The following is a 22,596-nucleotide window of genomic DNA, read 5'->3' on the forward strand; positions in this document are numbered from 1 at the left end:
CGGGAATACTGCGGTGCTTCCAGTTCAGCCAGCCTGGAACTGGGAACAGTGGGGAGGTGGGAGGCACCTGTGACTGGGCAGGGAGTGCTCCACACCGTGTGCTGTCACTGAGGGTGGGCACAGCAGCGTGGGGTGGCACGGTGGGGACACCAGTGTGCCTGCACCACCCGACACCTCAGCCGGGCTGTGCCTGACGCAGGCATTCCCCACAGAGCAGGGCTGTGCTTTGCAAACAAACACTGCAGGTGTTTGAACTGCTGCTGTCAGGAACAGAACTGCTAGTTACTCACACAGGCAGCTGCAGCCTTACCTGACATGGCACTGACAGCTCAGCAAGAGCCATTCTCCTGGATAAGAGCTGTCCCAGTCCCCCAGTGCGGCGCTGGAGGAGCTGGACTCAGTTAAGATGCAGTGCAGAACCCAAATTCCTGAAGATGCCGTTGGTACTTACTAGACAGCAGTTATCAACTTCAGGGTCACAATTACATTTTGCAACACAAAATTCATTACTGCAGTTGGATAAACTGCTCTTCAGGTTGCAGAATGCCACTGTGCACTTTTCAGCCATCACTGTGCCTACAGTTCCAGGGCAGTCTAGATAGATGCACTTGCTAAAATTGTAAACTTTGAAGAGTGGGATGAAAAGGAGAACTGTCTGGCAGAAGAATCATAGACTTAATAGGAATGAGATCCTGTAATGTTTTCTTATAGCTACAATTCTCATTGCTTCTGTGTTTTCAGTTTGTTTTATCATGGAAATGGAAAGGAAAAAAGGGAAGGGGAATGTAAGACCATCAGAGTAAAGGGGAATTCACTTATACTTTTCCTTGCCTTACCTCACCTTGTATCTATCATCACTCATCAATTGTTTTTCCCACCTTTTCATTAAATGAATGCAGTATGTTTAATAATATTTTTCTTGTATGAAAAGCCAACATAATCAGTGGAAGGAAATGTGAGAAGAAAAGTTACAAAGCTCAAAAGTTACAAAGTGCTCAAAGGCAGTAATGAGCACTTTCCCACCTACAAATCCTGTTCTAGTAACTGTATGTGCTGCAGCATTAAGTGAAACAGTTCAGAAATTAGTTGATAATGAAACTGAAGCTGACTCAATTATGCCTAAAAACCACATTTGTATCATGTTCTTTCTTGTAGCTTCCGAAGAGGAGGCCCCTCGAGACACGAGGGCCGGGGACCCAGGGGCAGAGATGGCTTTCCTGGCCCTGAAGATTTTGGGCCAGATGATGCTTTTGACTCTCCAGATGAAAACTCCAGAGGAAGGGACCATGGTGCTCGGGGCCGAGGTCGAGGTGCTCCAAGAGGTAAGGGGAATGTTCTTCCACACAGAAATACCAGGGTGAGGAAGGAAAGGCATTTCTTGGGCAGATGACGTTATTTTCATGAATACAATTTCTCTTCTCACTCCTGTCCCCTGCTTCTCTTACTGCTCAGGAGCTCGGAAGGGTTTGCTTCCTACTCCAGATGAATTCCCACGCTTCGAAGGAGGGCGGAAACCAGAACCCTGGGATGGAAACAGAGAACCAGGTAAAAAAAATTTGGTGAGGTTTGTAGACTTCTACAATATAATAACTTTTAAAAAATATTTTAAAAATCATCTCTTTTTCCTGTACCTCATGTGTTTGTTACCAGTATTTTACCATGAGAAAAGCCAAATGCAGTTCTTTGGTCTTTTAAATTTAGAAAAAAAGAACTACACAGAATTTAACTGGCTCTAAATACAGCTGTCTCACTGAATAAAGGTGATTGTGGCCTCAAAGCCTCGATTTTCAGTTGTGTTCTTGTATTGCCCGGGCAGTTCTGGATGACTGAATCGCATGTCATAGGGTTTATTTAATATGTGTCTTACTGCCAACAGAGACCTTTCTTTGCCTGTGTTGCTGTCTCTTCAGCTGCAATGTCTGACAGCTTATGTTTGCAGTTGTGTTACTAAGGGCAACCCCATATGGGGCAAGACAGAGCTGTACAATGTCATGGAAAACAAAGCACAAATGACACATGAATAAATGAAGCTGTGATTGCCTCTAAAATACATGAAAGTGTTTTATACTGGAAAGAACACTTTTCATCTGCCACACCTTCATCTTTAAAATCTGTTTTACGTTTAGCTTTTTTACTAAAAAATGGGACAGAGGAGAAGCTTTACATAATTTTAAGTTCAGATTGTGTGCCAAACAGCATGGGCAGTTTGTAAATTTACGTGGCTGCCTTCGAAAATGAGGAATAACAGTCCAGTGAACATTACTTATCCTGTGTTTTTGTGCACAGGTCCTCGCCCAGATCACCCTCCTCACGATGGGCACTCTCCAGCCAACAGAGAACGTTCCTCTTCACTCCAGGGCATGGACATGGCCTCGCTGCCACCACGGAAACGGCCCTGGCATGATGGGCCGGGAACCTCTGACCACAGAGACATGGATGCTCCAGGTGCACCTCCAGAGGAGAGGGGCAAAGGTAAAAAGCCCCTTTGATTGGAATCCAGAAGTAACACTGGCATGTGTTCTCAGCATTAAGTTTATCCAGAACTTCTCTCTTCAGAGGGGATAAAGCTGAGCTGGTTAATGTCTGATTTCAGCAGCTGGGAAGTTAAAGTCCAGTCTTACAGGAACAGAACAGAGGGATTTTCAAACATCAAATCCAAATCTTGTCTCCAGCATCACAGAATCCCCTTCTTTACTGCCCTGTTCAAAAGTAGTTGGTTTTTGGTTCCCTGTTACTCCAGCTGGAAAACTCATTAAAGAGCATTTTCCCCTCATTTTCAGAATAGTTGTTTATTAATATTAATGCTTGTGATGTTATACTTTAACTCAAATATAAGAACATTGAGCCTGGAGTGATACATCCCTGAAGTGCCCTCTAAACCTCTGAAGATCTGACTTACTAAAATACTATTTTTATATTTAATGGCTTTCTAGTTACCTTTTATGTACTTCTCTAATAGCTTTAAGAATCGTATAATATTTTGATATACACAACATCCATGGATAGACCTCTAGAACTTAATTGCAGTAGACTATGCTTAAAAAAAAAAAGGAGGGAAAATGTTTTTCCCCTGATCTATGTTTATCATTCACTAATGTAATTTGATGCCTTGTGCTGTAATTAAGTTGAATGTTAGTTCCTGTTATTACTTGATGCCACCTCTGATTCCACTGAACTCCACCACTTCTAGCCTGAATCAGCTCTTCTCCAAGTCAGAGCTCTGATCTGTTTATTCTTTCTAGAAGTTGTTCTGTATCTTTCACTATCCTTGTTACTGTGTGTGCTATTTTGAGTTTTAAATTATCCTTTTCTAAATTACGTGGGGTAACTAGGAATTGCACACACTATTTAAGATGTGGTGTAACCATGGATTTCTACAGTTCTCTTTGATTTGTTCCACTTTCTCCATTCTTTTCTAATAGTTCCCGGTGTTGTAATTCCCTCTAAGTGGTCACATGCTACTGTGACCCATAAAACACATTCTTTTGGAGTCAGTCCTATTAGCATCACACCAGTTCTTGATCCTGTTTCTCACAGATCTCAGGACTTCTGTTCTCTTGTGTAAATCTTGTCTTTAATGTCCTCATATTGACTGCCCACTGTCAGGTAGTGATCAGTGACAAACATCCTTCTAATTTGCTTCCTGAGCTGGCAGCCTGCAGCTGAATTTGTTGTTGTTAGACTGCACAGCTTTGTCTCTGATGCCACTGAACACTGAATCCCATCTCTCACCATTGTCCCAAAGCTCATTCAGTTTTAGCTGCATGTCCCTCCTCCTCTGCATGGACTCTATTCCCAGTGTGGCATTAACAGCAGGTTTTATCATTCCTTCACAGATGTTTTGAATAAAACTCTGCTGATAAACTTCTCTACCAGTATTTTTCCTTCCATATCCATGTGCTGTAGTTCTCAATTTAGCCAGCATTTATCAAATATGTAAGCATTCTTTTTCCAGCTTCAGTAATGATTGTGATAACTCTATCAGATTCTTTATTAAAGTCAAAAAAATTATTGTTCAGGCACAGGTGTGGTAATTAACTCATAATGTGCTAAAGAAAGTTTAAAGTGATGGCAGAAAGCCTGATAAACAAACCATGAGCAATACTTTTTCATATGTGGGCTGTGTCACCTTCAGTTGTATTGGTAAAGTCATTTGAAAACTTCCTGAATGTTTCTGTGAAACAATCTGGTGACTGTTTTACATGGAACCAACCAACCAATCTTACCAAAAAGGTATGTGAGAATTAGAAAATTCTGTTCCTGGCAGTAAGAGCTTGAGTAGGTTTTGTTCCTGGCTAGTAGTAAAATAAAGCATTTTCCCATTATTTTTAGCAAAGAATGGAACAAAGCAGTAAAGTTACTGATGATCTTCACCATCAGTCTCAACTGTCTCAATTTGTCAGCAGTGCCATGTCTTTGTTTAGGATTAAAAAAGTATTTTGCAATAAAAACACAGAGAGAACCACAGACAGTGTTAAGTACAAGAACTGGCAGTTTGGAGGAAAAGCTATCACTATTCTGACGTCATTTCAGTCATATTCAGTGACTGCCGGCAGCATCAAATATAAGCTCCTTTAATTCCCAAGGAATTGCTTGATTGTTGTCTGTTCTCTGAACTGTAATGGAGACACTAAATCTGCGTAAGAAAATTGTACTGAGGGAGGGAGGGAGGAGGCATAAAATTGCAGGTCTCAGCTACAGCTGGTTTATGGATGATGACACCACAGTAGAACCAGCTCATATTTGACATGTCTGAGAAGGGACTCAGCTCCAACTTACACCAGTAACTGGTTTTGCTTCCTTTGCAGGACGAGGAAATTCAGGACCTTCACAGAGAGCGCCAAAATCTGGGAGGTCCAGTTCTCTAGATGGAGACCACCACGATGGATTCCACAGGGATGAAGGCTTTGGAGGAGGCCCTGGGGGAGTCAGTAACCCTTCCCGAGGAGGAAGGAGCGGCAGCAGTTGGGGAAGAGGAAATAACATGAACTCTGGCCAGTCCCGGAGAGGAGGATCCCGGGGTGGACGGGGCCGATAGAAGAGGCTTTGACTGGGTCATGCCCAGTCCTTGCAGGACAATATTTAAATAGACTGCTACTCTGGACTCCGTCAACTGCCACGCCACGAACCTGGATTCTTAACTGGGATAACTGAATGTGCATTAGTTCCTAACAAGGGTCTTTCTTTTCCTAAATCAGTCATTTGCCTCTAGCTGCAATACTGTAGCTAGCTTTGTTTTGTTCTTTCCACTCCCATTGCCCTCACTTTCTTGTTTTGTCAAGAGCTGGAATTTCTTTTAAGTGTTGTGGAACATGGAGCATCTCCACAGATTTCAGTTCACCTCCAGACCGAAACTTGTTTCTATATGTACAGTTTGTCAAAGAGTTACGTTGGTTTTGTATGAATACAGAATGTAATTTGCTCAAAAATTAACAAAAAAATCAACAGTGTGTGATTCTTTACTCACCTATTGCTACAGAGGGTTGTATTTAGGCAAACTTGTGTTTCAGATGGAGCAACAGTACTACCTCCTGAAATCTCAGCCATTTAAAGTACTGAGAGCCGATTCCTAGTTTTGTGGTTTATCATGTATAGAGAGAAGTTTCATTTTCACCTTTAGCCACAGCTGTCTACAGATTACCATGGTGCTGACGTTAAAATTCCAGAATGCAGGCAATCACCACTGCTTGCTAGTGTGCCATCCTGAAACAGAAAAGAGTGGAATAGTGTTTAGAACAAGTTGTCAAAGACACAGTGTGAGTCACATAACCTGGATTGCAAGACAGACATCACAGCAAAGATTGGCATACCACACTTCACCTAGGCGAGCCACGGATTATTTTTTTTGTTCAAAACAGCATCTGTTTATGGAAATTGAGAAAGAAAGTTTAGCATCTTGATTGGTATGTTTTACAGCAGCTGTGTGACACATTGTTTAAAGCTGTGGGTGTTCAGCAGAGTCTGGTGTATTAATTGCTGAAGTGCAATTCATTACTTCCATAATAAGTTTTTAAAGTGTCTTTTTCTGTAGGATATTGTTACCTGGTTTTACTAAAGCAGGGAAATGAGGAGGAGGGGTTATTCCCATTTCCCACATTTCATAATAAAGCTGCTTACCAACCATGAGTTTGTTTTCCCCATAAATCATTCATATTAATCATCTCCAGCCACCATATTATCAAAAGGCTCCTTTAATACCTAAAGCCTCAGTGAAAATGTTTTCACGTAAGTACTTATTCTACAGATACCCCTCAGGAAGGTCCTGTATTAAAACTAGAGCACTGCCAGGCTTCCCTCTCTCCTGCCTTGAATTTCAGGTTATTATCAGGATGAGACTTAGTTCTAGAGGCTCCTGCAGCCCAGTAACACGTGGCAGCTGTTGCATCTTCTCACAGGCAGGTTTACCAGAGACTGGCTCAAGTCCTGATGTCCCATCTTACTTAAACACATCAAAGCACAAATGCTTAACTGTCGTTCTCTTGGTTCAGTCAGTCAGTCACAAGTACCTTTTTTTACTTGGTTTTGAATTTGTGATGTATAAAGTTACATTTGAAAATTGTAACTGATTGTTAGCCTATAAAATCCTTGTCGTGGGGCTCTGGAAAGACAGAATGGTCTTAAAGGAATTAACTAGAAACAGCTAAAATGCATCTGATAGGACACAGTTTGTCCCTTGAGAAAAAAAAATGCTTTTTAGCTCTATCTGAAGGACTTAGGGCACTTTGGGTGTATGTCTGGGAGTTAGGATTTGTCCTGCAGTTTTAATGATAAATACTAATGATTTAATCATTGGCAAAGAGGAAAGCTTGCCCTCTTTTTTTTTTTTTTTTTTTTTTTTTTTTTTTTGTTTTGTTTTGGTTTTGTTTTGTTTTGTTTAATTTAGCAAGTCCTATACATGTTTAAGGGGCTGAAAGAGGTCTAATACTTAGAATATATGACTTAGAGGATGAGCTTTAGGCTTTAATTAAACCACAGTCCTCTACCAAAACAAGTTAAAGTGTACCTAACAAGAGAAAACCCAGCTTTATATAGACAACTTATATTTCCTCTGATGAGTGATTAATTCCTTAAACTATTATAGTAGTGTTAAGTAATATTCTTCAGGGGGCAGCTTTTTAAATGGAGTTTTGAAAGATTTCACAATCATATGCTCAACAAGTCCTAAGAAAATCTGATAATTTGATGTATTTTCTACAAAATCTTAGAAGATAACAGCCTTGCAGAAAAGACAGAAGCAGCTTCCCAGTCTGACACCACGACTCACTATTCTGGGAAATGGGCACAGTTAGTTAATGGCAATATACTTCTGTATTCTTCAGGTCATGTTCTTTTACCAGTGCTGCACACAGACTCTTATGCTCTACCTGTTAGTTCAGAGGTTGTCTCATTTAATTTGACACTGCTGTTAGGAATAAAATTAATTTTATATACTGTAGCTTAGAGACTGTAAAAACAAGACAGCTAATTTAATCTATTCTGATAGCTCTGATCTATATTCTGAATGGGAAAAAGTGACCATTAGTGAAATGTCTATACTGACAACTGGACACAAATAGTTTTATTAAAGCAATCTATGTACACTTAAGTACCCCCTTTAACAATTTCAGTTTAATTCAGAAAAGTATTTGGTAAATATGTTAAAACTAAATAGTGATAGCAGGTAAGTATTGCAGCGGCTTTACTTTCTCCACGAGGCACAAATGCTGAGTGAGATTCTCAGTGGGGGCTCTGTGCAGGTGAGGCCCCGCAGCCCCATTTGCCTGCACGGCCCAAAGTGGAGCAGGCAGCGCTGTCAGCCTCAATTCAGCACCCCGGTAAGGCAGCTCAGCTTCTGCACTGAACCACAGCTCCAGTTACTGGCAAATCTATTTCTGAAGGTCTGGCTGTGACAAGTAAACAACTCCTGCCCAACTCGAGAGAGCAATATACGCACACAAAGTAAACTCGTAGGAGCTGAAGCTACCCTTTTAAAGCCCAGTTTGGTACTTTACAGCAGCTGTAAGGCAGCGGTACCTGCAAACCGCCGCTTCTCTTAACTAACAGTAGCACTTTGCATCCTCTTCATCATCATGCAGGAACACCCCCTCCCCTTACAATTATGGGCAGTGTTTGAGACCCGCAGCCCCAGGAAAGTTTGTTTCACTTACTGGATGGTTATTTTAAAGCTGCTTTTTAGAGAGAAATGCAGTTCAGTGGCCACAGTCTTCATATTCACCACTGGTCTGAGGTGACAGCAAAAACCAGTATGTGTTCATAGTGTAGGGGTCAGCACAAAATGAGGTAATACAGTTAATTTTTCAGTGTTCTCCCTCAGACTCGATCGCATTTTGCTCCATCATCTTCGTGTTTCAGCATCCGCCAGCCTTGCGCACCTCAGGAACGGGCAAGTCCACAGTGACACCGGTCGGCTCCGATGCCGCGGTCCGCAGCAGCCGCCGCCGCAGCCATACGGTCCCGTGCTGGAGGTAGAAGCGGGATGCTGCCAGCTCCCCACCCAGAGGTGGAGCGATGCCAAGCCGTGGCTATGGAGCTGGCAGCGCGGTAAGGCAAATAACGAGCTCGGGGGCGGCTCGGCAGGCTGACACCGCACACAGCACCTACAGCCCCGAGTCCCCGGGGCCGCTCCGGGTCGCCAGCCCTGCTGCTGCTCCTCCAGCGCTGGCCAAGGAAACCGTGACAGGACGCGGAGGAGGCGAAGAGAAGCGGCGTCCCCCGTCTCGGAGTCGGCCGGCTACAGCGCCAGGCTCTCGGTCCGTGTGCGAGGCGCTCCCGCGGGGACGCGGGCGCTCCCCCCGCAGAGCCGGGCTCACAGGGGCAGCGCCTTGCCTCTGCCGCACGCCGCGGCGCGGAGCAGCCCGGCCAGGCGGCGCAGGCCGGCGGCACCGCCGGGCAGCGCGGCCAGGAGCGAGGCGGCGGCGATGCCGAGCTGCGCGGCGGCGCCCAGCGCGGTCAGCGCGGTGCTGCGCAGCCCCAGCGCGGCGTACAGCGTCCCGAGGAGCGCCCCGAGGTAGAGCAGCGCCCCGCGGCCGGGCTCCCGCAGCAGCCGGGCGGGCCCGCGCAGCAGCGCGGCGGCGCCCAGCGCGCACAGCGAGCCCAGCGACCAGAGCAGCGCGAACTTGCGGGCGCGGAGCAGCAGCAGCGGCGCGCACAGCCCGGCCAGCCCGAAGCACAGCGCGGCCAGAAGCACGCACAGCCCGCTGCCCGCCAGCCGCTGCCAGCGCGACAGCCCCGGCAGCCAAGGGTCCTCCTCTCCCGTCCAAGGCCACACCGTGTGCCCCGGAGGAGCGCCCGCCGGGAACGGGCTCAGCGCCCCTAGCCAGGCCCGCAGCCCGCCGCCGGCCCCCGCCTCTTCCTGCGAGCCGCCGGCGGCCGGCGGTGCGGGGGCCGCGCTGGGGCCGGCGGCAGCAGCAGCCTTGGACTGCGCCAGGTACTCGTGCAGCTGCCGGCCCAGGTCCGCCATGGCGAGGACGGCACCGGGCGCTACAGCGCTCCCTCCGCCCACCCCGGCGCCGCCATGTTCCCGGGCAGGGGCCACATCCGGGGCACGGCGGAGCGGCGGCCGCGGGCCGGGGAGCGGAGCGCGCATGCGCCGGGGATCGGAGGGGCGGGGCGCGTGCGCGGGCGGCGTGAGGGCTGAGGGGGTGAGAGAGGGAAGGGCGGTGGGGGCCTGTGGGGGCTGCGGGGGCTCTCCGGTCTGGGAGAACTGAGAGGGCTGTGCGGGCAAGGAGATCTTTCAGGGCTGGGGAGGCTGTGGAGACTGCGAGGGTTCTGCGGTGTGAGGGCTGCGAGTGGTACGGGGGCTGTGAGGAATGTCTAGGGCTACGGGGTACCTGAGGGCTGTGTGGGCTGTGAAAGGCTGTAAGCCTGGGATTAGCCTGTCAGTGATTGACAGGCAGGACTAAAAGTGATTGACAGGTGGGATCAGCCCAGGAGATGGATTGACAGGGGTTACTAAGAGTAATTGAGCTGTGGAGTCATCCGCTCGGAGTGATTGATAGGCAGGGCCTGGGGTGATGAGGGGCGGGGACAGCCTCCCAGTGATTGCAGGCAGGGCCGTGGGAATGCCTCAGCTGCCCGGGGACACTGGGGCTCCAGGCTTTCCTTCATGTGGAAAAGAGCTGTCCATTGTAGCCAGGCCTCCATGGCTGAAATTGGGATTCCATCTCTGTTATCTGTTGCTTGTTAACTGGTCAGATTACTCAAACGGGATAAGCTGTCTTGTATTGAGTTATTTTGGTGCCATGGGGTTAAGACTAGCCTGGCATCTGGAAGATAAAGCTGGATTTCTGACTGACAGACACCTCACTTTATAAAAGCTACACCAAACTTTGACAAAGCAGAAATTTTCGATACTCCTTCTGGAAATGTGTAGAGTTTGTCCCACGAGCACGGCTGCCTGCTTTGCAGTTACTCCCTGAAGGTTAAGTGAAAGGAATCTGTGTACATTATCATCATTTCAGTGGTCAGTTACGTCTGATTCCTAATCAATACTGTTTCTTTGGCGAGCTTTAATATAGGTACCTTCACACCCTGCACTGTTTGTGTTATGCTGTAATCTACTAGTAGTACTGTTTAGTACCAAGAATTGCTCCCAGACAACAGTTGCCAGGACATAATTGGTCCCACTGGCCTTCCCCTGGCCTGCCTCTCATCTGCACCTGAAACACTGGGGCTGTGAGCTTTCCTTTGTATGGAGAAGAATATTCCTTTTTTTTTCTTTTTTTTTTTTTTTTTTTCCCCAGGAGCCCATGGCCAAAATTTGGATTGCACCTCCAAAATTCAGTATTTCTAAGAATTACTCCCAGATGAGAGCTGCTAGGACAGACAAGTCTGGCTGGCATTGGCCTCCCCTTGGCCACCTTTCAAGTGCACCTGAAACACTGGGGCTATCTGCTTTCCTTACTATGGAGATGAAATGTCATTCTCATCTAGGAGCCCATGGCAGAAACTCTGAATTCACCTGTACATCCGGGGATTTCTCCCAGACAAAAGCTGCTAGGACAGGTGGGTCTGCCTGGACTTTTTCTCCCCTGGGCCACCTCTGACCTGCACCTAAAGTACTGGGCCTACATGCTTTCCTTGCTATGGAAATTAACTGTAATTCCCATCCAGGAGCCCATGCTGGAAATTTGACTTGCACCTCCAGAAGTGCCATGTGCTGGGCTGCTTCTGTGCTGATACATTGTTGTGCCCCACAGTAAATTGTCATTTCGGCTCCAGGAGACCGCGAGCTTGTGATGCCACATAAGGCTGAGAATTAACCTGCAGAGCACCGTGGTTGTGTGCCAGGTTTAGAGGCTGCAAGAGGAGAGTGACTGCCACACAACTGCCTTCCAAATCCCCATTATCAGTCGTGAGGGGGAAGGTCAGCAAACACTGTCTGTGCTGGCACCTTCCCGTTTGAGACTTACATTGAAACAATTCCATTTAGCTTTAGACTCCAAGATTCAGCAAACATTATGGTAGAAAGCACTGAGAAGAAAACTACACTATTGCACCAGTGTGTTTGGTGTGGCTCACGTGAGGCAAGGGGAAGGTGCAGACCAGCACTGGTTCAGCAGGCTGTTGCTGTCTCAACATTTAACTTACATGCTGTGAAAATCAACCACACCCTGGAGTCATGAATTTTCCTGCTCAGCTGCGTGTACCATCACATTCTTTCACTCTCCAAAACCCAGCTTCAAACCTTAACATGTCCAGCAATGGTTCTCCTACTGTAGGTCCTGAAACAAAACATAAGCACTGGCCTTCCCTTTCCCCTTGCAGTCTCAGAGTCCAGTTACAAAACTAAGAACGTTCAGCAGTTGGTCCCCCAGAAAAGGTTCTAGAGAAGAAAGAGACCATGCTGGAATTTGCTTTTCTTTTACAATCTATAAATTGTCCAGCCAACAGGGAGACGATTCGTGTTTCTTCCCAGCTATATGCAGGATCACATTCTTTCAGTCTCGAAGATTCAGGATCCACAACGGAGCCCCTAGACCAGCTGCTCCCACGCTAATAGTGCCGGGGCAGAAAGGGCGTCACTTTTACCTGGGCACTGTCAGCGCTCACAAAACGCACCACACGATGGCGGTGTGTACTTGCAAAAGAAGGGAATGCACCTTGTCCAGCTCTTAACCACCCAAAATGCAGATCCACGTTCAAAACGTCGCTGCTCTCAAATAAACTGTGTCGGGACAGAAAGATTTCACTGGCCTCCCCCTTCCAAGAGCAAACTCCTATTTGCACGGCTCTCAAAACGAACTCCTCCATGTTAATAAATTTTTTCTCTCTCTCGAGGAGTTCGGCTACAAACTTGAAAACCACCGGCAACCGTGTAGCTCACAGAAGTGCTAGCTGGGAAGGCTGTTGGTGGCCAGAACTGCCGCGCACCCACCGAGCTGCGCCCACCCCCTGCTGTCAGCACTTTCCTTCCAGCTCTGTGTACCATCGGAATCCTTCAGTGTCTCAGTCAGAAGCCAAACCTGACTCCACTGATGGCTCACAGGCTAAAGGTACCCAGAGAAAAAGCTCAGCAGCTTGGCTTTTGCATTCCCACTGTAACATTTCGGCAGTTCTAACCCCTAGAACTGGAGAGTAGGAAAAGCAATTAAATTCCCCAAGATCACCCGAAGAAGGGAGGGAAGGCACCACAAGGCAAGGGAGGGGTCGATGAGTCGTGACAGCAGCATGGTAGGTAAGGCAAGAGAGCCATGGAAAGGGAACCAGATAGGCCTAGTGTTTCAGGTGCACACGATGGGCTACTGAGTAGAGATAAGGAGTAGCTCCAGCTTTTTGTCCTGTGTTCTGACACCTCTGGTGCAGAAAATTTAAGTGTCACGTGAAAAGGTGAGATGTCCTTGACTCTTAGTGTGGGGAGATTTATTTGACCCTTAGTGTTTAATTTCTCTGTCAGTTTCCCAGGAAAGCCAAGACCCTTGTGCCTGAACAGTCAGTCAGTGTCCTGTTAGGGGTACCTTTCCCTGAACAGTCCTACTGTATCAGAGGGTGATTTGACTGACTTAGTCAGGAAAACACACTAACTTTCAGTCTCTCAGAGTCTGAAATGTCCATCTACTTCTTGCATGGAGAAATGTGTTAAGAGAGAAGCAGTCCAGAAATCTGCTTCTGTCAAAACATGCCAGTGCCACACACTTTCCTTTTCAGCTGTATGTACTGTCACATTCTGCTGCTCTTGCTGTCCAAATCTAAATGGGAAAGTTTCCACCTCCATCTCACATAGATAAATGTGCTGAGACAAAAAGCTTGTTTGGACCTTTGGAAACTTGTACTCACAGTTAAGTCTCAGTCCTCTTTCCCCTGGCAGCCTATGAACTTGAGGCACTCCATAGTTCTCTGTACTTTTCCTATTCATTTATTCTGATTCTGAGCCAGTAACTGGAGCTGGCTCTGAGGGTCCTTCCCCCGCATCATCGTCGTCATCATCATCATCATCATCATTATTCACTGTATGATTGGTTCTGGTTTTGTGCTTTTTTTCCATGGTAGGAACGACTGCCATTGGCTTAGGCTCACAGTCTGGTTTAGTTGCTGGCTTAAGCTCACAGTCTGGTTTAGCTACAACTTGAGTGTCTGGGGTGTCTGCTGCAGCCTGAGTGACTGGGGTAGCTGCTGATTTATCTCCCTGCCCCCCGCCTCTACCTGCTGCCCTACAGTATCTAGCAGTGTGCAGCAAGCAAATGCCAGGGCCCAGCTTGTTGCAATGAGCTTTTTCTCCTTAGAGTCATCATTGCAGTTCTCTTGCAAATATTTCCCCACCTCATCTGGGTTCTGAATTTGTTCACATGGAAAGTCCCACTCCATGGGATCAGAGAACTCCTTCAAGGTCTGGCCCATTTTCTCCCATTCCCCACACCACTCAGGATTTTCCATGCCTGGGTCAGGGATCTCCTCAGCCCCTCCAGACATCTCAGCCCTCACTCTGGACAAGCTGCAGACCATATAGAGAAAGCTTGCCAGATAAAATACCAAATGGTCTCTTTAACACTCAGAGGAAGCTTAACATTCTCAAAAGATGACATACCAGATTTAAAGGAGAAGGAGGAGATGAAAGGCTGGGAAACCTCTTCCCCTATTCCTCCCGTTAAAAATTGGGTGCAATTACTACTAAACCCCCAAAACAGGCTACTGAAACTGGGATGCAGGGTAGGACAAAGAAAAACAAACCATAGATACTTTGAACAAACCCCAGTACCATTGTTAACTCCCTATAAATCGTTATCACCACACCCAGGAAAATAGCAACCCAAATCCGTGCCCCTCCACTATAAAAGCTGTGTGCCAGGGACAGTACTGGAGCTATCTGTGGATAGAAAACAAACCTAGGGGCCAGAACGGTATTAACACCTCAAACAGGCCTGGGGACCAGAGAAACATGAATAACTCAACCCAGAGAGACAGTATAAATGATACAGGTATAATTAGTTAATGAAAACTGGCCTTTTGTGACTGCGAAGATATTAAATTCTGTTGTTGTGCCATCAGGATTGCAAAGATCCTGCTGCAAAGATCAGGACAACATTGAGGTTCTTGCCACATCTCACTGTGCCTTGACTGACTGATGGATTTTTGCTGGTTTTCATTTTCCCTTTTCCTGTTGAACTGTCCCTCCCCATCCCAGAGAGTGCTGGAACAGTGCTGGAGGTTTTAATAGGGCTGTTTCCACCAGTGTTAATCTCCTTGTCTGGGATAAACACCAAGCAGTAGTTACTAAGTCAGCAACCTTGGGATGCTTTCCAAAGCAGAGCTAGAACATTTTATTGGATATTTGCCCTGAAGCCACCCTGAGACTGGGTTTAGGATCAAAAAAGAGACAAAGGCACAAAGGCCACCTGACAGCAATAAGGATTTCACCACAGGGAGGGTCACTACCATCCAGGACTATCTGAATCCCAAAGGTTTGCTGCATGTGCTGCAGCTGCATGGAGGGCAGGGGGTATTTGGGATGAAAACAGGGCAGAAAAGGCTTAACTGAGCCATTAGTTGTCCTGCTCTGTTTCCCCGTGGGATGCTCTTGTCACAAGCAAGGCTGTCCTAAGGGACAGGAGAGATGCTGAAGCAGGTTCACCACACCCCCCCCTCCCCCCAATTCTAAAAACAAGGGTTCAAATGAAAGTTAAAAGCTTGCAAGTTTTTTTAACTAAATACAATATTTGTTTAAAAATATAGATTAAAAATCAAGAATAACAACATAACATTAAGGTGGTTATCTGGTGTTAGGATATTGGGGGATGGGGAGGAAGAGGATGTGAATGCAGACAATAAAAGATGATGAGAAAATGTGGATGCTACCAGCAAAACCCAGAGGTAACAACAGACCCAGCAATGCCTGGGGGCAAACAGGATGTCTGGTTCTTGAGACCAGGTGTTCAGGAATCCTCCTGACCAGTATGACAAGTGACTTGAAGATCTGAATTTGAAGGAAAGGAGGAGGAATTGGCAATTGTGAGGTTTTGGCTGCCAGATCTGTTTTTTCCGTGACAGAAGGGTGCCTCACTTCACTCCTTGAATTCTGCACTCATTAAGCTGCTGCCTAATCCTTGGCAGTGGAGAAAGAGGAGAGGACAGAGCTTAAACTTGTCATCACCCCAGCCAGTTTTTGGTCAATGGGGTCCCCAAAGGCTGGGTGTGTTTCCCAGCTTTCCTATTCCTCTGGTCCATAGAAAACATGGAGGGGGGAATCCTACCAAAAGCTTGTTAATAAGCTTTGTTATTTACATAACAAGCTCTTTAACATATTTACGTGAAAAACATAATATTTTAAGGCCAATGGGAATTCTGTCCCAAAGCTGTGAAAACAGGCTTTGCCAAAGAAAGAAAGGAGCACTTCAGGTGTACGAAGGAAGGATAGAACTTCAGGCTGTCACGGAGTGTGAGATATGGTGCAGTGTGGAAAATTCTCCCGAATTTTATCAAGGAGTTCATCTTCAAAGCAAGTTCCACCTAATTTGAGGTGGTTCAGGCGAGGCAGCACCTGCAACAAAGCGATAACAGTACCAAGGGAGACCAAATCATAGAGGTCAAGGCACAGGGTCTCCAGGTGCTGCAGTGTCACAAGAGCAGCCAGCCCCCTGTTTGTCAGGAAATAGGCGTTGCTGACTTCCAGGTGTCGGAGCTGCTTCATGTGGCGCCCGATGAACGCCATGGCAGCATCCCCAATGACGCAGTGCCGTAGAACCAGGCGTTCAAGCTCTTCCAGGTGTGGAGCTGCATCTTGAATCCCCATATCAGTGATGCGGTAGGTGCCACAAAGGCTCAGTGTCTTCAAGTGGTTCTGTGAGGAAATGTGGAGAAGATGATGGTCAGAAAAGGCGGGAACGCTGTGGATAGCGAGGTGTCGTACCTGTGGCGGTGGCACCGAAGGGGAGGCGCAGAACCAGGCATCGGGGATGTCGCAGAGGCTCAGCTCCAATGTGGTGACAGAAGCGGGCATGCTCTCGTACGGGACGTGGCGGAGGTCAGTCTCGGTCAGGCACAGCCGATGGAGCTGGGGACAGCGCTTCCGCAGGGCAGCCAGCAGCGCCGGGGAGAGGAGCCGCTGCTTGCCGCCGGAGCGAGGCACGCCCCGCAGCCGCAGGGTGCACAGGCTGTCCGGGAGGCGGTGGCGCACCAGGTGCCACAGCGTGCGGCGGGTGATCTGGGGGTGCAAGGGCCTAGCTCTAGGGCATGGGGTGGGGAAGGGCACCCCTGTCGGGGGGTGGTTCCCCCCCGTTCCCCTCAGCTGCCTGCAGCGGGGTGATCTGACCCCGCCAGGCTCAGGCTCTGTCCACAGCGGGGTGATGTCGCCTCCCCCCATCGCTCCTGCCCCCGGCGGAGCTCTCTCCGCCCCCGCCCCGCGGTGCGGACGGGCGGCCCGTACCCGGTGAGGGCTCAAATCCACATGTGTCCAGACCGCCCGGTCCTGCGCCAGCTGCTGCCACCGCCGGCAGACCCTGCGGGGAGGCGATCGGCCGTCAGCCCGGGCCGGGGAAGCGGCAGGCGGCCGGTCCCGCCCGGGGAGACCCTACCTGGCCGCTCGCAGCCGGTCCCGCAGCGGCAGCAGCGCCAAAACCTGCACCAGCACCGAGTCGGGCAGGGGCGGCCGCGCCGCCATCGCGGCCGTTGCTACAACAAACCCGGGGCGCGGCCCTGGCGACGCCTCCGCCCCGGGACTGCCCCGCGGCGCGGCCGGAGCGGGCGCGGCCCCGGCGCGGACCGATAGGCCCCGGGAGCTCCGCTGGGCTCGGGACCTCCCTGTTTAACCCCCTTCCTTACCGACAACTCCCTCCCGGTGCCTCTTCGCTCCTCCGCGTTGAGCCCCGGCGTCTCATCCAGTGTCTCCCATCCCATGGTGCCGCTTGTCCCCGTTTCTCCGTGCCTCTTGTCCCGTCACTCCCACCCCCGGTGCCCCTTCTTTCCTGGCACTGCCCCCCTTGGTGTCTCTTGGAGGAGAAGTGGCTTAGCACTGACCATTCCTGGTCCAGTCACTCTCCCTGACGTGTTGTTTCTAACACCCTTCTAATGTTCACGTGGCAACAGCTCACATAATTTCCTCTCTGAATACCCAGCAGGCCATTACGGGACGGGAACAGCTCTCATGACTCTCAGAGAAGAGCCTGGAATATCTGCAGCGGATAGTTGCAACCCCAGAAGAGAATACAAAGTAATAAATTCAACGCTGACCTCGGCAGCATGCTTGAGCAGGTAAAATACGCTGTCCCTACCTCAGCAAGGCTTTGTTGTCCTCTAGAACACGACACATTTCACCAGACAGCACTTTGGAGTTGTCTGCTTGTTTTCTCTCCTCTTCCTCTCACCCCGTGGACAGTGTTGTATTTTCTCTTTATTCTGACACCCCTGGGCCTTCACAAGAGCACCCTCACACTGATGCCAACCTCATTGCCCCAGTGTCCCCAGACACACACTTGTCTCTCTTTCATAGCCCACACCAAGTGCTTTTTGCCCACAGCTAATGGTCTCTGAGCAGAGATCTCCTTGTCCTGATGTCCAGAAGTCATTTCGCTCCATTTGGTGGCAGGTTTCTGTGATCTTTTTTCACATCCAATGTGTAGGTGGAACAGGAAAGGAGAAGCCTGAAGAAACTTCTCTAAAATTCTGACCAGCAAATGATTTGCTTCTATACAGGTGGGAACAGAATCTTCCCTGGTGGGAGGAGACTCTGGCCATGCAGTCGAAGTGGCAGCAGCAGCAATCACCACACTTGTCCCCTTACTTTCATGGGTTTGGTAATGCCCTGGTCTCCCTGAGGAGGTGAATTTCTACAGGCATCAGGGCAGAATACATGTAAGATTTCTGTCAGTCAAGTACAGGATGCTGAGCTCTGGCAAGTGAGGCAAGACTGCTGCTGAAGCCACCAAGGTACAGCTGGAGGCTGTTTTCACCAGGAAGCCTTGGAGTCTGAGGTTCAGTTGTGAGAGAAAGCAAACTGAACTTCTTCCCCTTGGGGCTCTTGGTTGCCTGTGCTGTGCTGCGAACCTACTTCTGCAGTTCAGCAGTGTGTTGGTTGGTTTTGCACAGCCTGTTTTTTGGTAGCCAGGGGGGCCACAGATGTGGCTGCTGTGAGAAGCTGCTGGAAGCTTCCACCATGTCCAGGCAGAGCCAGACCCTGATGTCTCTGAGGATGGACCTGCTGCTGGCCAAGCCTGGGCCAGTGAGAGAGATTGGAATTGCCTCTGTGATAGCAGATAAAAGAAGAAAATCAAAACAAAGGGTGGGGGGAGCACTGTTAATTCCAGCAAGAGAAGGTGTGAGAACCTGTGAGGGAAACAAAGCAGACACCAAGGTCAGTGGGGAAGGAGGGGCAGGAGGTGCTCCAGGGGCCAGAGCTGAGATTCCTCTGCAGGCCCTGGTGAGACCATGGGGAAGCTGCCGTGCCCCTGCAGCCCATGGGAATCCACGGGGGATGCAGAGATCCACCCACAGCCCATGGGGAATGCAGAGATCCACCCACAGCCCTTGGGGATCCACAGGGGATGCAGAGATCCATCACAGCCCATGGGTGGATGCCTGGAGGAGGCTGTGGTCCAGTGGGAGACCTGGAGAAGAGACAGGGCCCTGCTCCCAGGCTGGAGCAGCCTGTCCTTGGAGGACTGCACCCCGTGGAAGAGTGACCCACACTGCAGTGGTTTCGGGAGGACTGCTGCTTGTGAGTTCACAGAGAGCTGTCTCCTGTGGGAGGGATCCCCCAGTATCACAGGGGAAGGACTCCATTCTCTGAGCAGTGGAAGAAGACCCCTCTGGTAGGTAAAACCAGAGGTCCAAGTGGGAGAAGTGGCCATCTGCTGCTAAGAACATCTGCCAGGAAGTGGGAGGTCAAGTTCCAGATCTGTTTCCCAGACCCAGAGGAGTGCCCTAATGGCTGAAAAACACTTTCTCAGCTCACTTTATTAACACCTTCATTTATTGTGTGTTAGTGTAAGAGCCTTGGGGGGTTACGGCACAGCAGGGTCAGAGGTGCCTGGGCTCATTTCTGACCACTGTGCGCATGTTGAACAGACTGAGGAGTCAGGATACAGGGAAGCTTAGGTCTGCACTTCCTTTTGCTTCTTATTTATTCATATAAAAATGGCTATTTAATCAAATTACGGTTTTCAGCATTTTGAGAGTTGAAAAATCCTGGTTTAGGATTAAAAGGCATGAATTGAAAATGGCTATGATGGAAGCGATAAACGTTTATGTAATCAGGATGAGCACGAGGAAAAGGAGAAATCCTACCTAATTCTAGTGAGATAGGGGAGATTGTGAATGTTGGGAGATTCCAAAGATGTTTTAAAATCTGTTAGTGGAAAATTGAGAATTCCCTTTCACGTGGCAGAATACCTGTAACTAGTACTGTATTCCAGATAAAAGTCAGAGGATTAAAATTGATAAAAAGATATTAATCTATTTCTGTTTTATTACCAACTTGAATAAAATTTCAGGTTATATAGGTGTGTTTGTTTTGGCTGGGGTAGAGTTAATTTTCTTCCAGGCAGTTGCTGCAGCTGCTAAATGTACAAAGTGTTGGAGTCTTTGGTGTCTGCTCGTGCCCTCCCACGGTGCTGGTCCAGCTGCCTGGCTCTGCTCCCTCACTGGCTGGCTGGGCAGCTGTCGGATGGACTTCAGAGGGGAATGACCCTCTTTGAGCCAGCCTTGGACCCATGGTGGTGGTAACCTCTTCCCTGTGCTTCACGTCATTATTCTTGGCCTTTCCCCACTTTTCTCTCCTCTTGCTTTTCTCTTTCATGAAAAAATAAAGGTTGAAATATCGTTCTGGATGCCAACATTTAACCTGGTTTGTGTTTTAATCTCGCTTTCGGCTATGTTTAGAATCAAATTCTTTCCTCAGATGTGGACTGAGGCCGCCTTGCCTCTGCTCCCCTTCAGGGGATCCGAACACCCCAGCACCGGGCCGGACTGGGCTGGACTGGAGAGACTGGGCGGGCTGTGCTTTGATGGCAGGCTTCTCCTGCCGATTCCCCGCACGCAGGAGCTGCCGTGAGACCTCGGGAAGGTGCAGTCCCGACGGTGTCCCGGGCTGTCCCGGGCTGTCCCGGGCTGTCCCAGGCTGTCCAGGGGCTGTCCAGGGGCTGTCCCAGGGCTGTCCCGGGCTGTCCCGGGCTGTCCCGGGCTGTCCAGGGGCAGTCCCGGGCTGTCCCGGGCTGTCCAGGGCTGTCCAGAGGCTGTCCCGGGCTGTCCAGAGCCTGTCCCGGGCTGTCCAGGGGCTGTCCAGGGGCTGTCCCGGGCTGTCCCGGGCTGTCCAGGGCTGTCCAGAGGCTGTCCCGGGGCTGTCCCGGGCTGTCCAGGGCTGTCCAGAGGCTGTCCCGGGCTGTCCCGGGCTGTCCCGGGCTGTCCCGGGCTGTCCAGAGGCTGTCCCGGGGCTGTCCCGGGCCGTCCAGGGGCTGTCCCGGGCTGTCCCGGGCTGTCCAGGGGCTGTCCCGGGCTGTCCCGGGCTGTCCCGGGCTGTCCCGGCCTGTCCAGGGGCTGTCCCGGGCTGTCCCGGGCTGTCCCGGGCTGTCCAGAGGCTGTCCAGGGGCTGTCCCGGGCTGTCCAGGGGCTATCCAGGGGCTATCCCGGGCCGTCCAGAGGCTGTCCCGGGCTGTCCCGGGCTGTCCCGGGCTGTCCAGGGGCTGTCCCGGCCTGTCCAGGGGCTGTCCCGGGCTGTCCCGGGCTGTCCCGGGCTGTCCCGGGCTGTCCAGGGGCTGTCCCGGGCGCGCCCCTCAGGTCGGTTTCCGCGCTGGAGCACAGCGCCCCCGTGCGGCTCAGCGGGGACGCGCCTGCACGCGGCCCTGCCACGCCCCTTGGTCGTTGGCCACGCCCCCAGCACGAGCCCCCGGCCACCCTCCGCCCCGCCGTGTCGGAGGAGAAGCCCAGGGTGAGGCGGGGCCGACAGAACGTCCTGACGTTAGACCAAGGGCTATGCAGGGTCCCGTCCCTGGGGAGGTGCAGCCCCAGGCACCAGCACACACCAAGGGAAGCAGCTCTGCAGAGCAGGTCCTGGTGAGTGTCAGTGGCACAGCCCCACCCCAGCAGGGACTTTCTGGAAGGGAGCTGGGCCGACACTGAGGTGTGCAGCCCACTGCCAGGTGGGCTTCGTGCCACAGAATCTGTCTTTGGGGATGGCGGAGCTCCTGGGTGTGCCCCTCAGAGCTCTGTGACATCGCCACTCACGATCACTATGACATCGCTTGTGGAACTATCAACACTAGCCCTGGGCAGTGCCACAGCGCTCAGGCTGTGACCCAGTAGCAGCCGAGGAGCCTCCGAGCGCTGCCAGTGTCCGAGGAGGCTGTGTGCTAGAGGTGTACGCGAGCGTCTTCTGAGTGCCGGCAGGGACTGAGGAGCCTCTGGGTCCCACGAGGGGTCGAGGAGCCTCTGAGTGCCCCAAGTGGAAGCCCAGCCTTCAAGTCCTGCCAGCAGCTGGGAGAAACCGAGTCCGGGAGCAGCCATGGCAGAGGTCAGGCCAGAGCCTTCAGCGCCGCGGGCCGTCAGGGTGTGCCGCATCTGCGTGGCTCTCCTGCGAAGCCCCGCTGCCGTGGAGCCCTGCGGACACGTTTTCTGCCGGGCCTGCATCCAGCCCCAGGCTGCCCCCGAGGCCGCCGCCACCTGCCCGCTCTGCCAAGGGCCCATCGGGGCCGTCCGCCCGCTGCCGGGGCAGGACACCGGGGCCGGGCCGTCCCCACGGCGCCGCCGCCGCCGCCTCCATCCCTTCGTGGTGCGGTGGCGGCAGCGGCAGCAGCGGGAGGCGCGGGAGGATGCAGCTCCTGGAGGTGGCCGGCGCCGAAGACTGGCCGATGGGGATCGGGCACCGAGCCCCGTGCCCCGCCAGCGTCCCCGCAGAGAAATGGACGATCTGCAGAGGAACGGGCTGGGGCAGCTGCCGCCGAGGGAGCACGAAGCCATGGCCGCAGGGGACAACCGGCACCGCCCCGTCGTGATCGGGTTTGACAGGTGGATTCCATGGCCCGAGTGAAGTCGCAACCAGGATGCCGAGAAGAGCCTCGTCTGTTTTTTTCCGCCTCTTCGCACATTAGCGCGAGACTGGAGGAGTGGGAGCTGTGGGAGGAAACGCATGGAGTTGTAAAACTTGGGGAGAGGGTGGGATATTGATGTTAGGTA

The 22,596-nt window shown here is 50.7% G+C and overlaps 3 protein-coding genes and 1 long non-coding RNA gene across 5 annotated transcripts in view; 1 reads left to right on the plus strand and 3 right to left on the minus strand.

Annotated features, from left to right (window-relative positions):
- The window catches only part of WDR33 (WD repeat domain 33), a 66,596-nt gene extending 60,470 nt beyond the window's left edge, over window positions 1–6,126 (plus strand). The window contains exons 20-23 of the mRNA XM_066194013.1: window positions 1,156–1,322; window positions 1,453–1,545; window positions 2,287–2,472; window positions 4,809–6,126. Of these exons, the coding sequence (XP_066050110.1) occupies window positions 1,156–1,322; window positions 1,453–1,545; window positions 2,287–2,472; window positions 4,809–5,038 (676 nt within the window). The 3' untranslated portion in view covers window positions 5,039–6,126. The remainder of the gene's footprint in view (window positions 1–1,155; window positions 1,323–1,452; window positions 1,546–2,286; window positions 2,473–4,808) is intronic.
- On the minus strand, window positions 1,316–8,788 carry LOC136295465 (uncharacterized). Of its 2 annotated transcripts, XR_010722676.1 has the most exons (4): window positions 8,148–8,788; window positions 5,468–5,703; window positions 2,264–2,699; window positions 1,316–1,522 (listed from the first exon to the last, which is right to left on the minus strand). It is a non-coding gene; the product is annotated as an uncharacterized lncRNA (long non-coding RNA). The 2 variants fall into 2 exon arrangements; XR_010722675.1 differs by lacking the exon at window positions 2,264–2,699 and having other exon boundaries at window positions 8,148–8,774.
- Window positions 8,789–8,806: 18 nt separating this feature from the next.
- SFT2D3 (SFT2 domain containing 3) lies at window positions 8,807–9,528 on the minus strand. The gene has a single exon (XM_066194014.1). The coding sequence runs from the start codon at window positions 9,458–9,460 to the stop codon at window positions 8,807–8,809; it is 654 nt and encodes a 217-aa protein (XP_066050111.1). The 5' UTR covers window positions 9,461–9,528.
- A 5,450-nt stretch (window positions 9,529–14,978) lies between these two features.
- Window positions 14,979–17,101, minus strand: FBXL12 (F-box and leucine rich repeat protein 12). The gene is made up of 3 exons (XM_066193786.1): window positions 17,007–17,101; window positions 16,859–16,931; window positions 14,979–16,636 (listed from the first exon to the last, which is right to left on the minus strand). Exons 1-3 carry the CDS (start codon window positions 17,090–17,092, stop codon window positions 15,863–15,865), a joined length of 933 nt encoding a protein of 310 aa, XP_066049883.1. The 5' UTR covers window positions 17,093–17,101; the 3' UTR covers window positions 14,979–15,862.
- Window positions 17,102–22,596: the final 5,495 nt, after the last annotated feature.

This window comes from Chamaea fasciata, unplaced genomic scaffold, assembly GCF_029207755.1.
Source record: "Chamaea fasciata isolate MVZ Bird 193981 ecotype frontalis unplaced genomic scaffold, bChaFas1.0.hap1 SCAF_11, whole genome shotgun sequence".
Classification (NCBI taxonomy): domain Eukaryota; kingdom Metazoa; phylum Chordata; class Aves; order Passeriformes; family Sylviidae; genus Chamaea; species Chamaea fasciata.

Bases quoted from the DNA above. Each gene is read 5' to 3' on its own strand.
- SFT2D3 (XM_066194014.1), bottom strand. From the start codon at position 9,460: ATGGCGGACCTGGGCCGGCAGCTGCACGAGTACCTGGCGCAGTCCAAG.
- FBXL12 (XM_066193786.1), bottom strand. From the start codon at position 17,092: ATGGCGGCGCGGCCGCCCCTGCCCGACTCGGTGCTGGTGCAGGTTTTG. The intron at 16,932-17,006 runs GTAGGGTCTCCC...GCCTCCCCGCAG, and splicing joins GACCGGCTGCGAGCGGCCAG to GGTCTGCCGGCGGTGGCAGC. The intron at 16,637-16,858 runs GTACGGGCCGCC...TTGCACCCCCAG, and splicing joins TGGATTTGAGCCCTCACCGG to ATCACCCGCCGCACGCTGTG.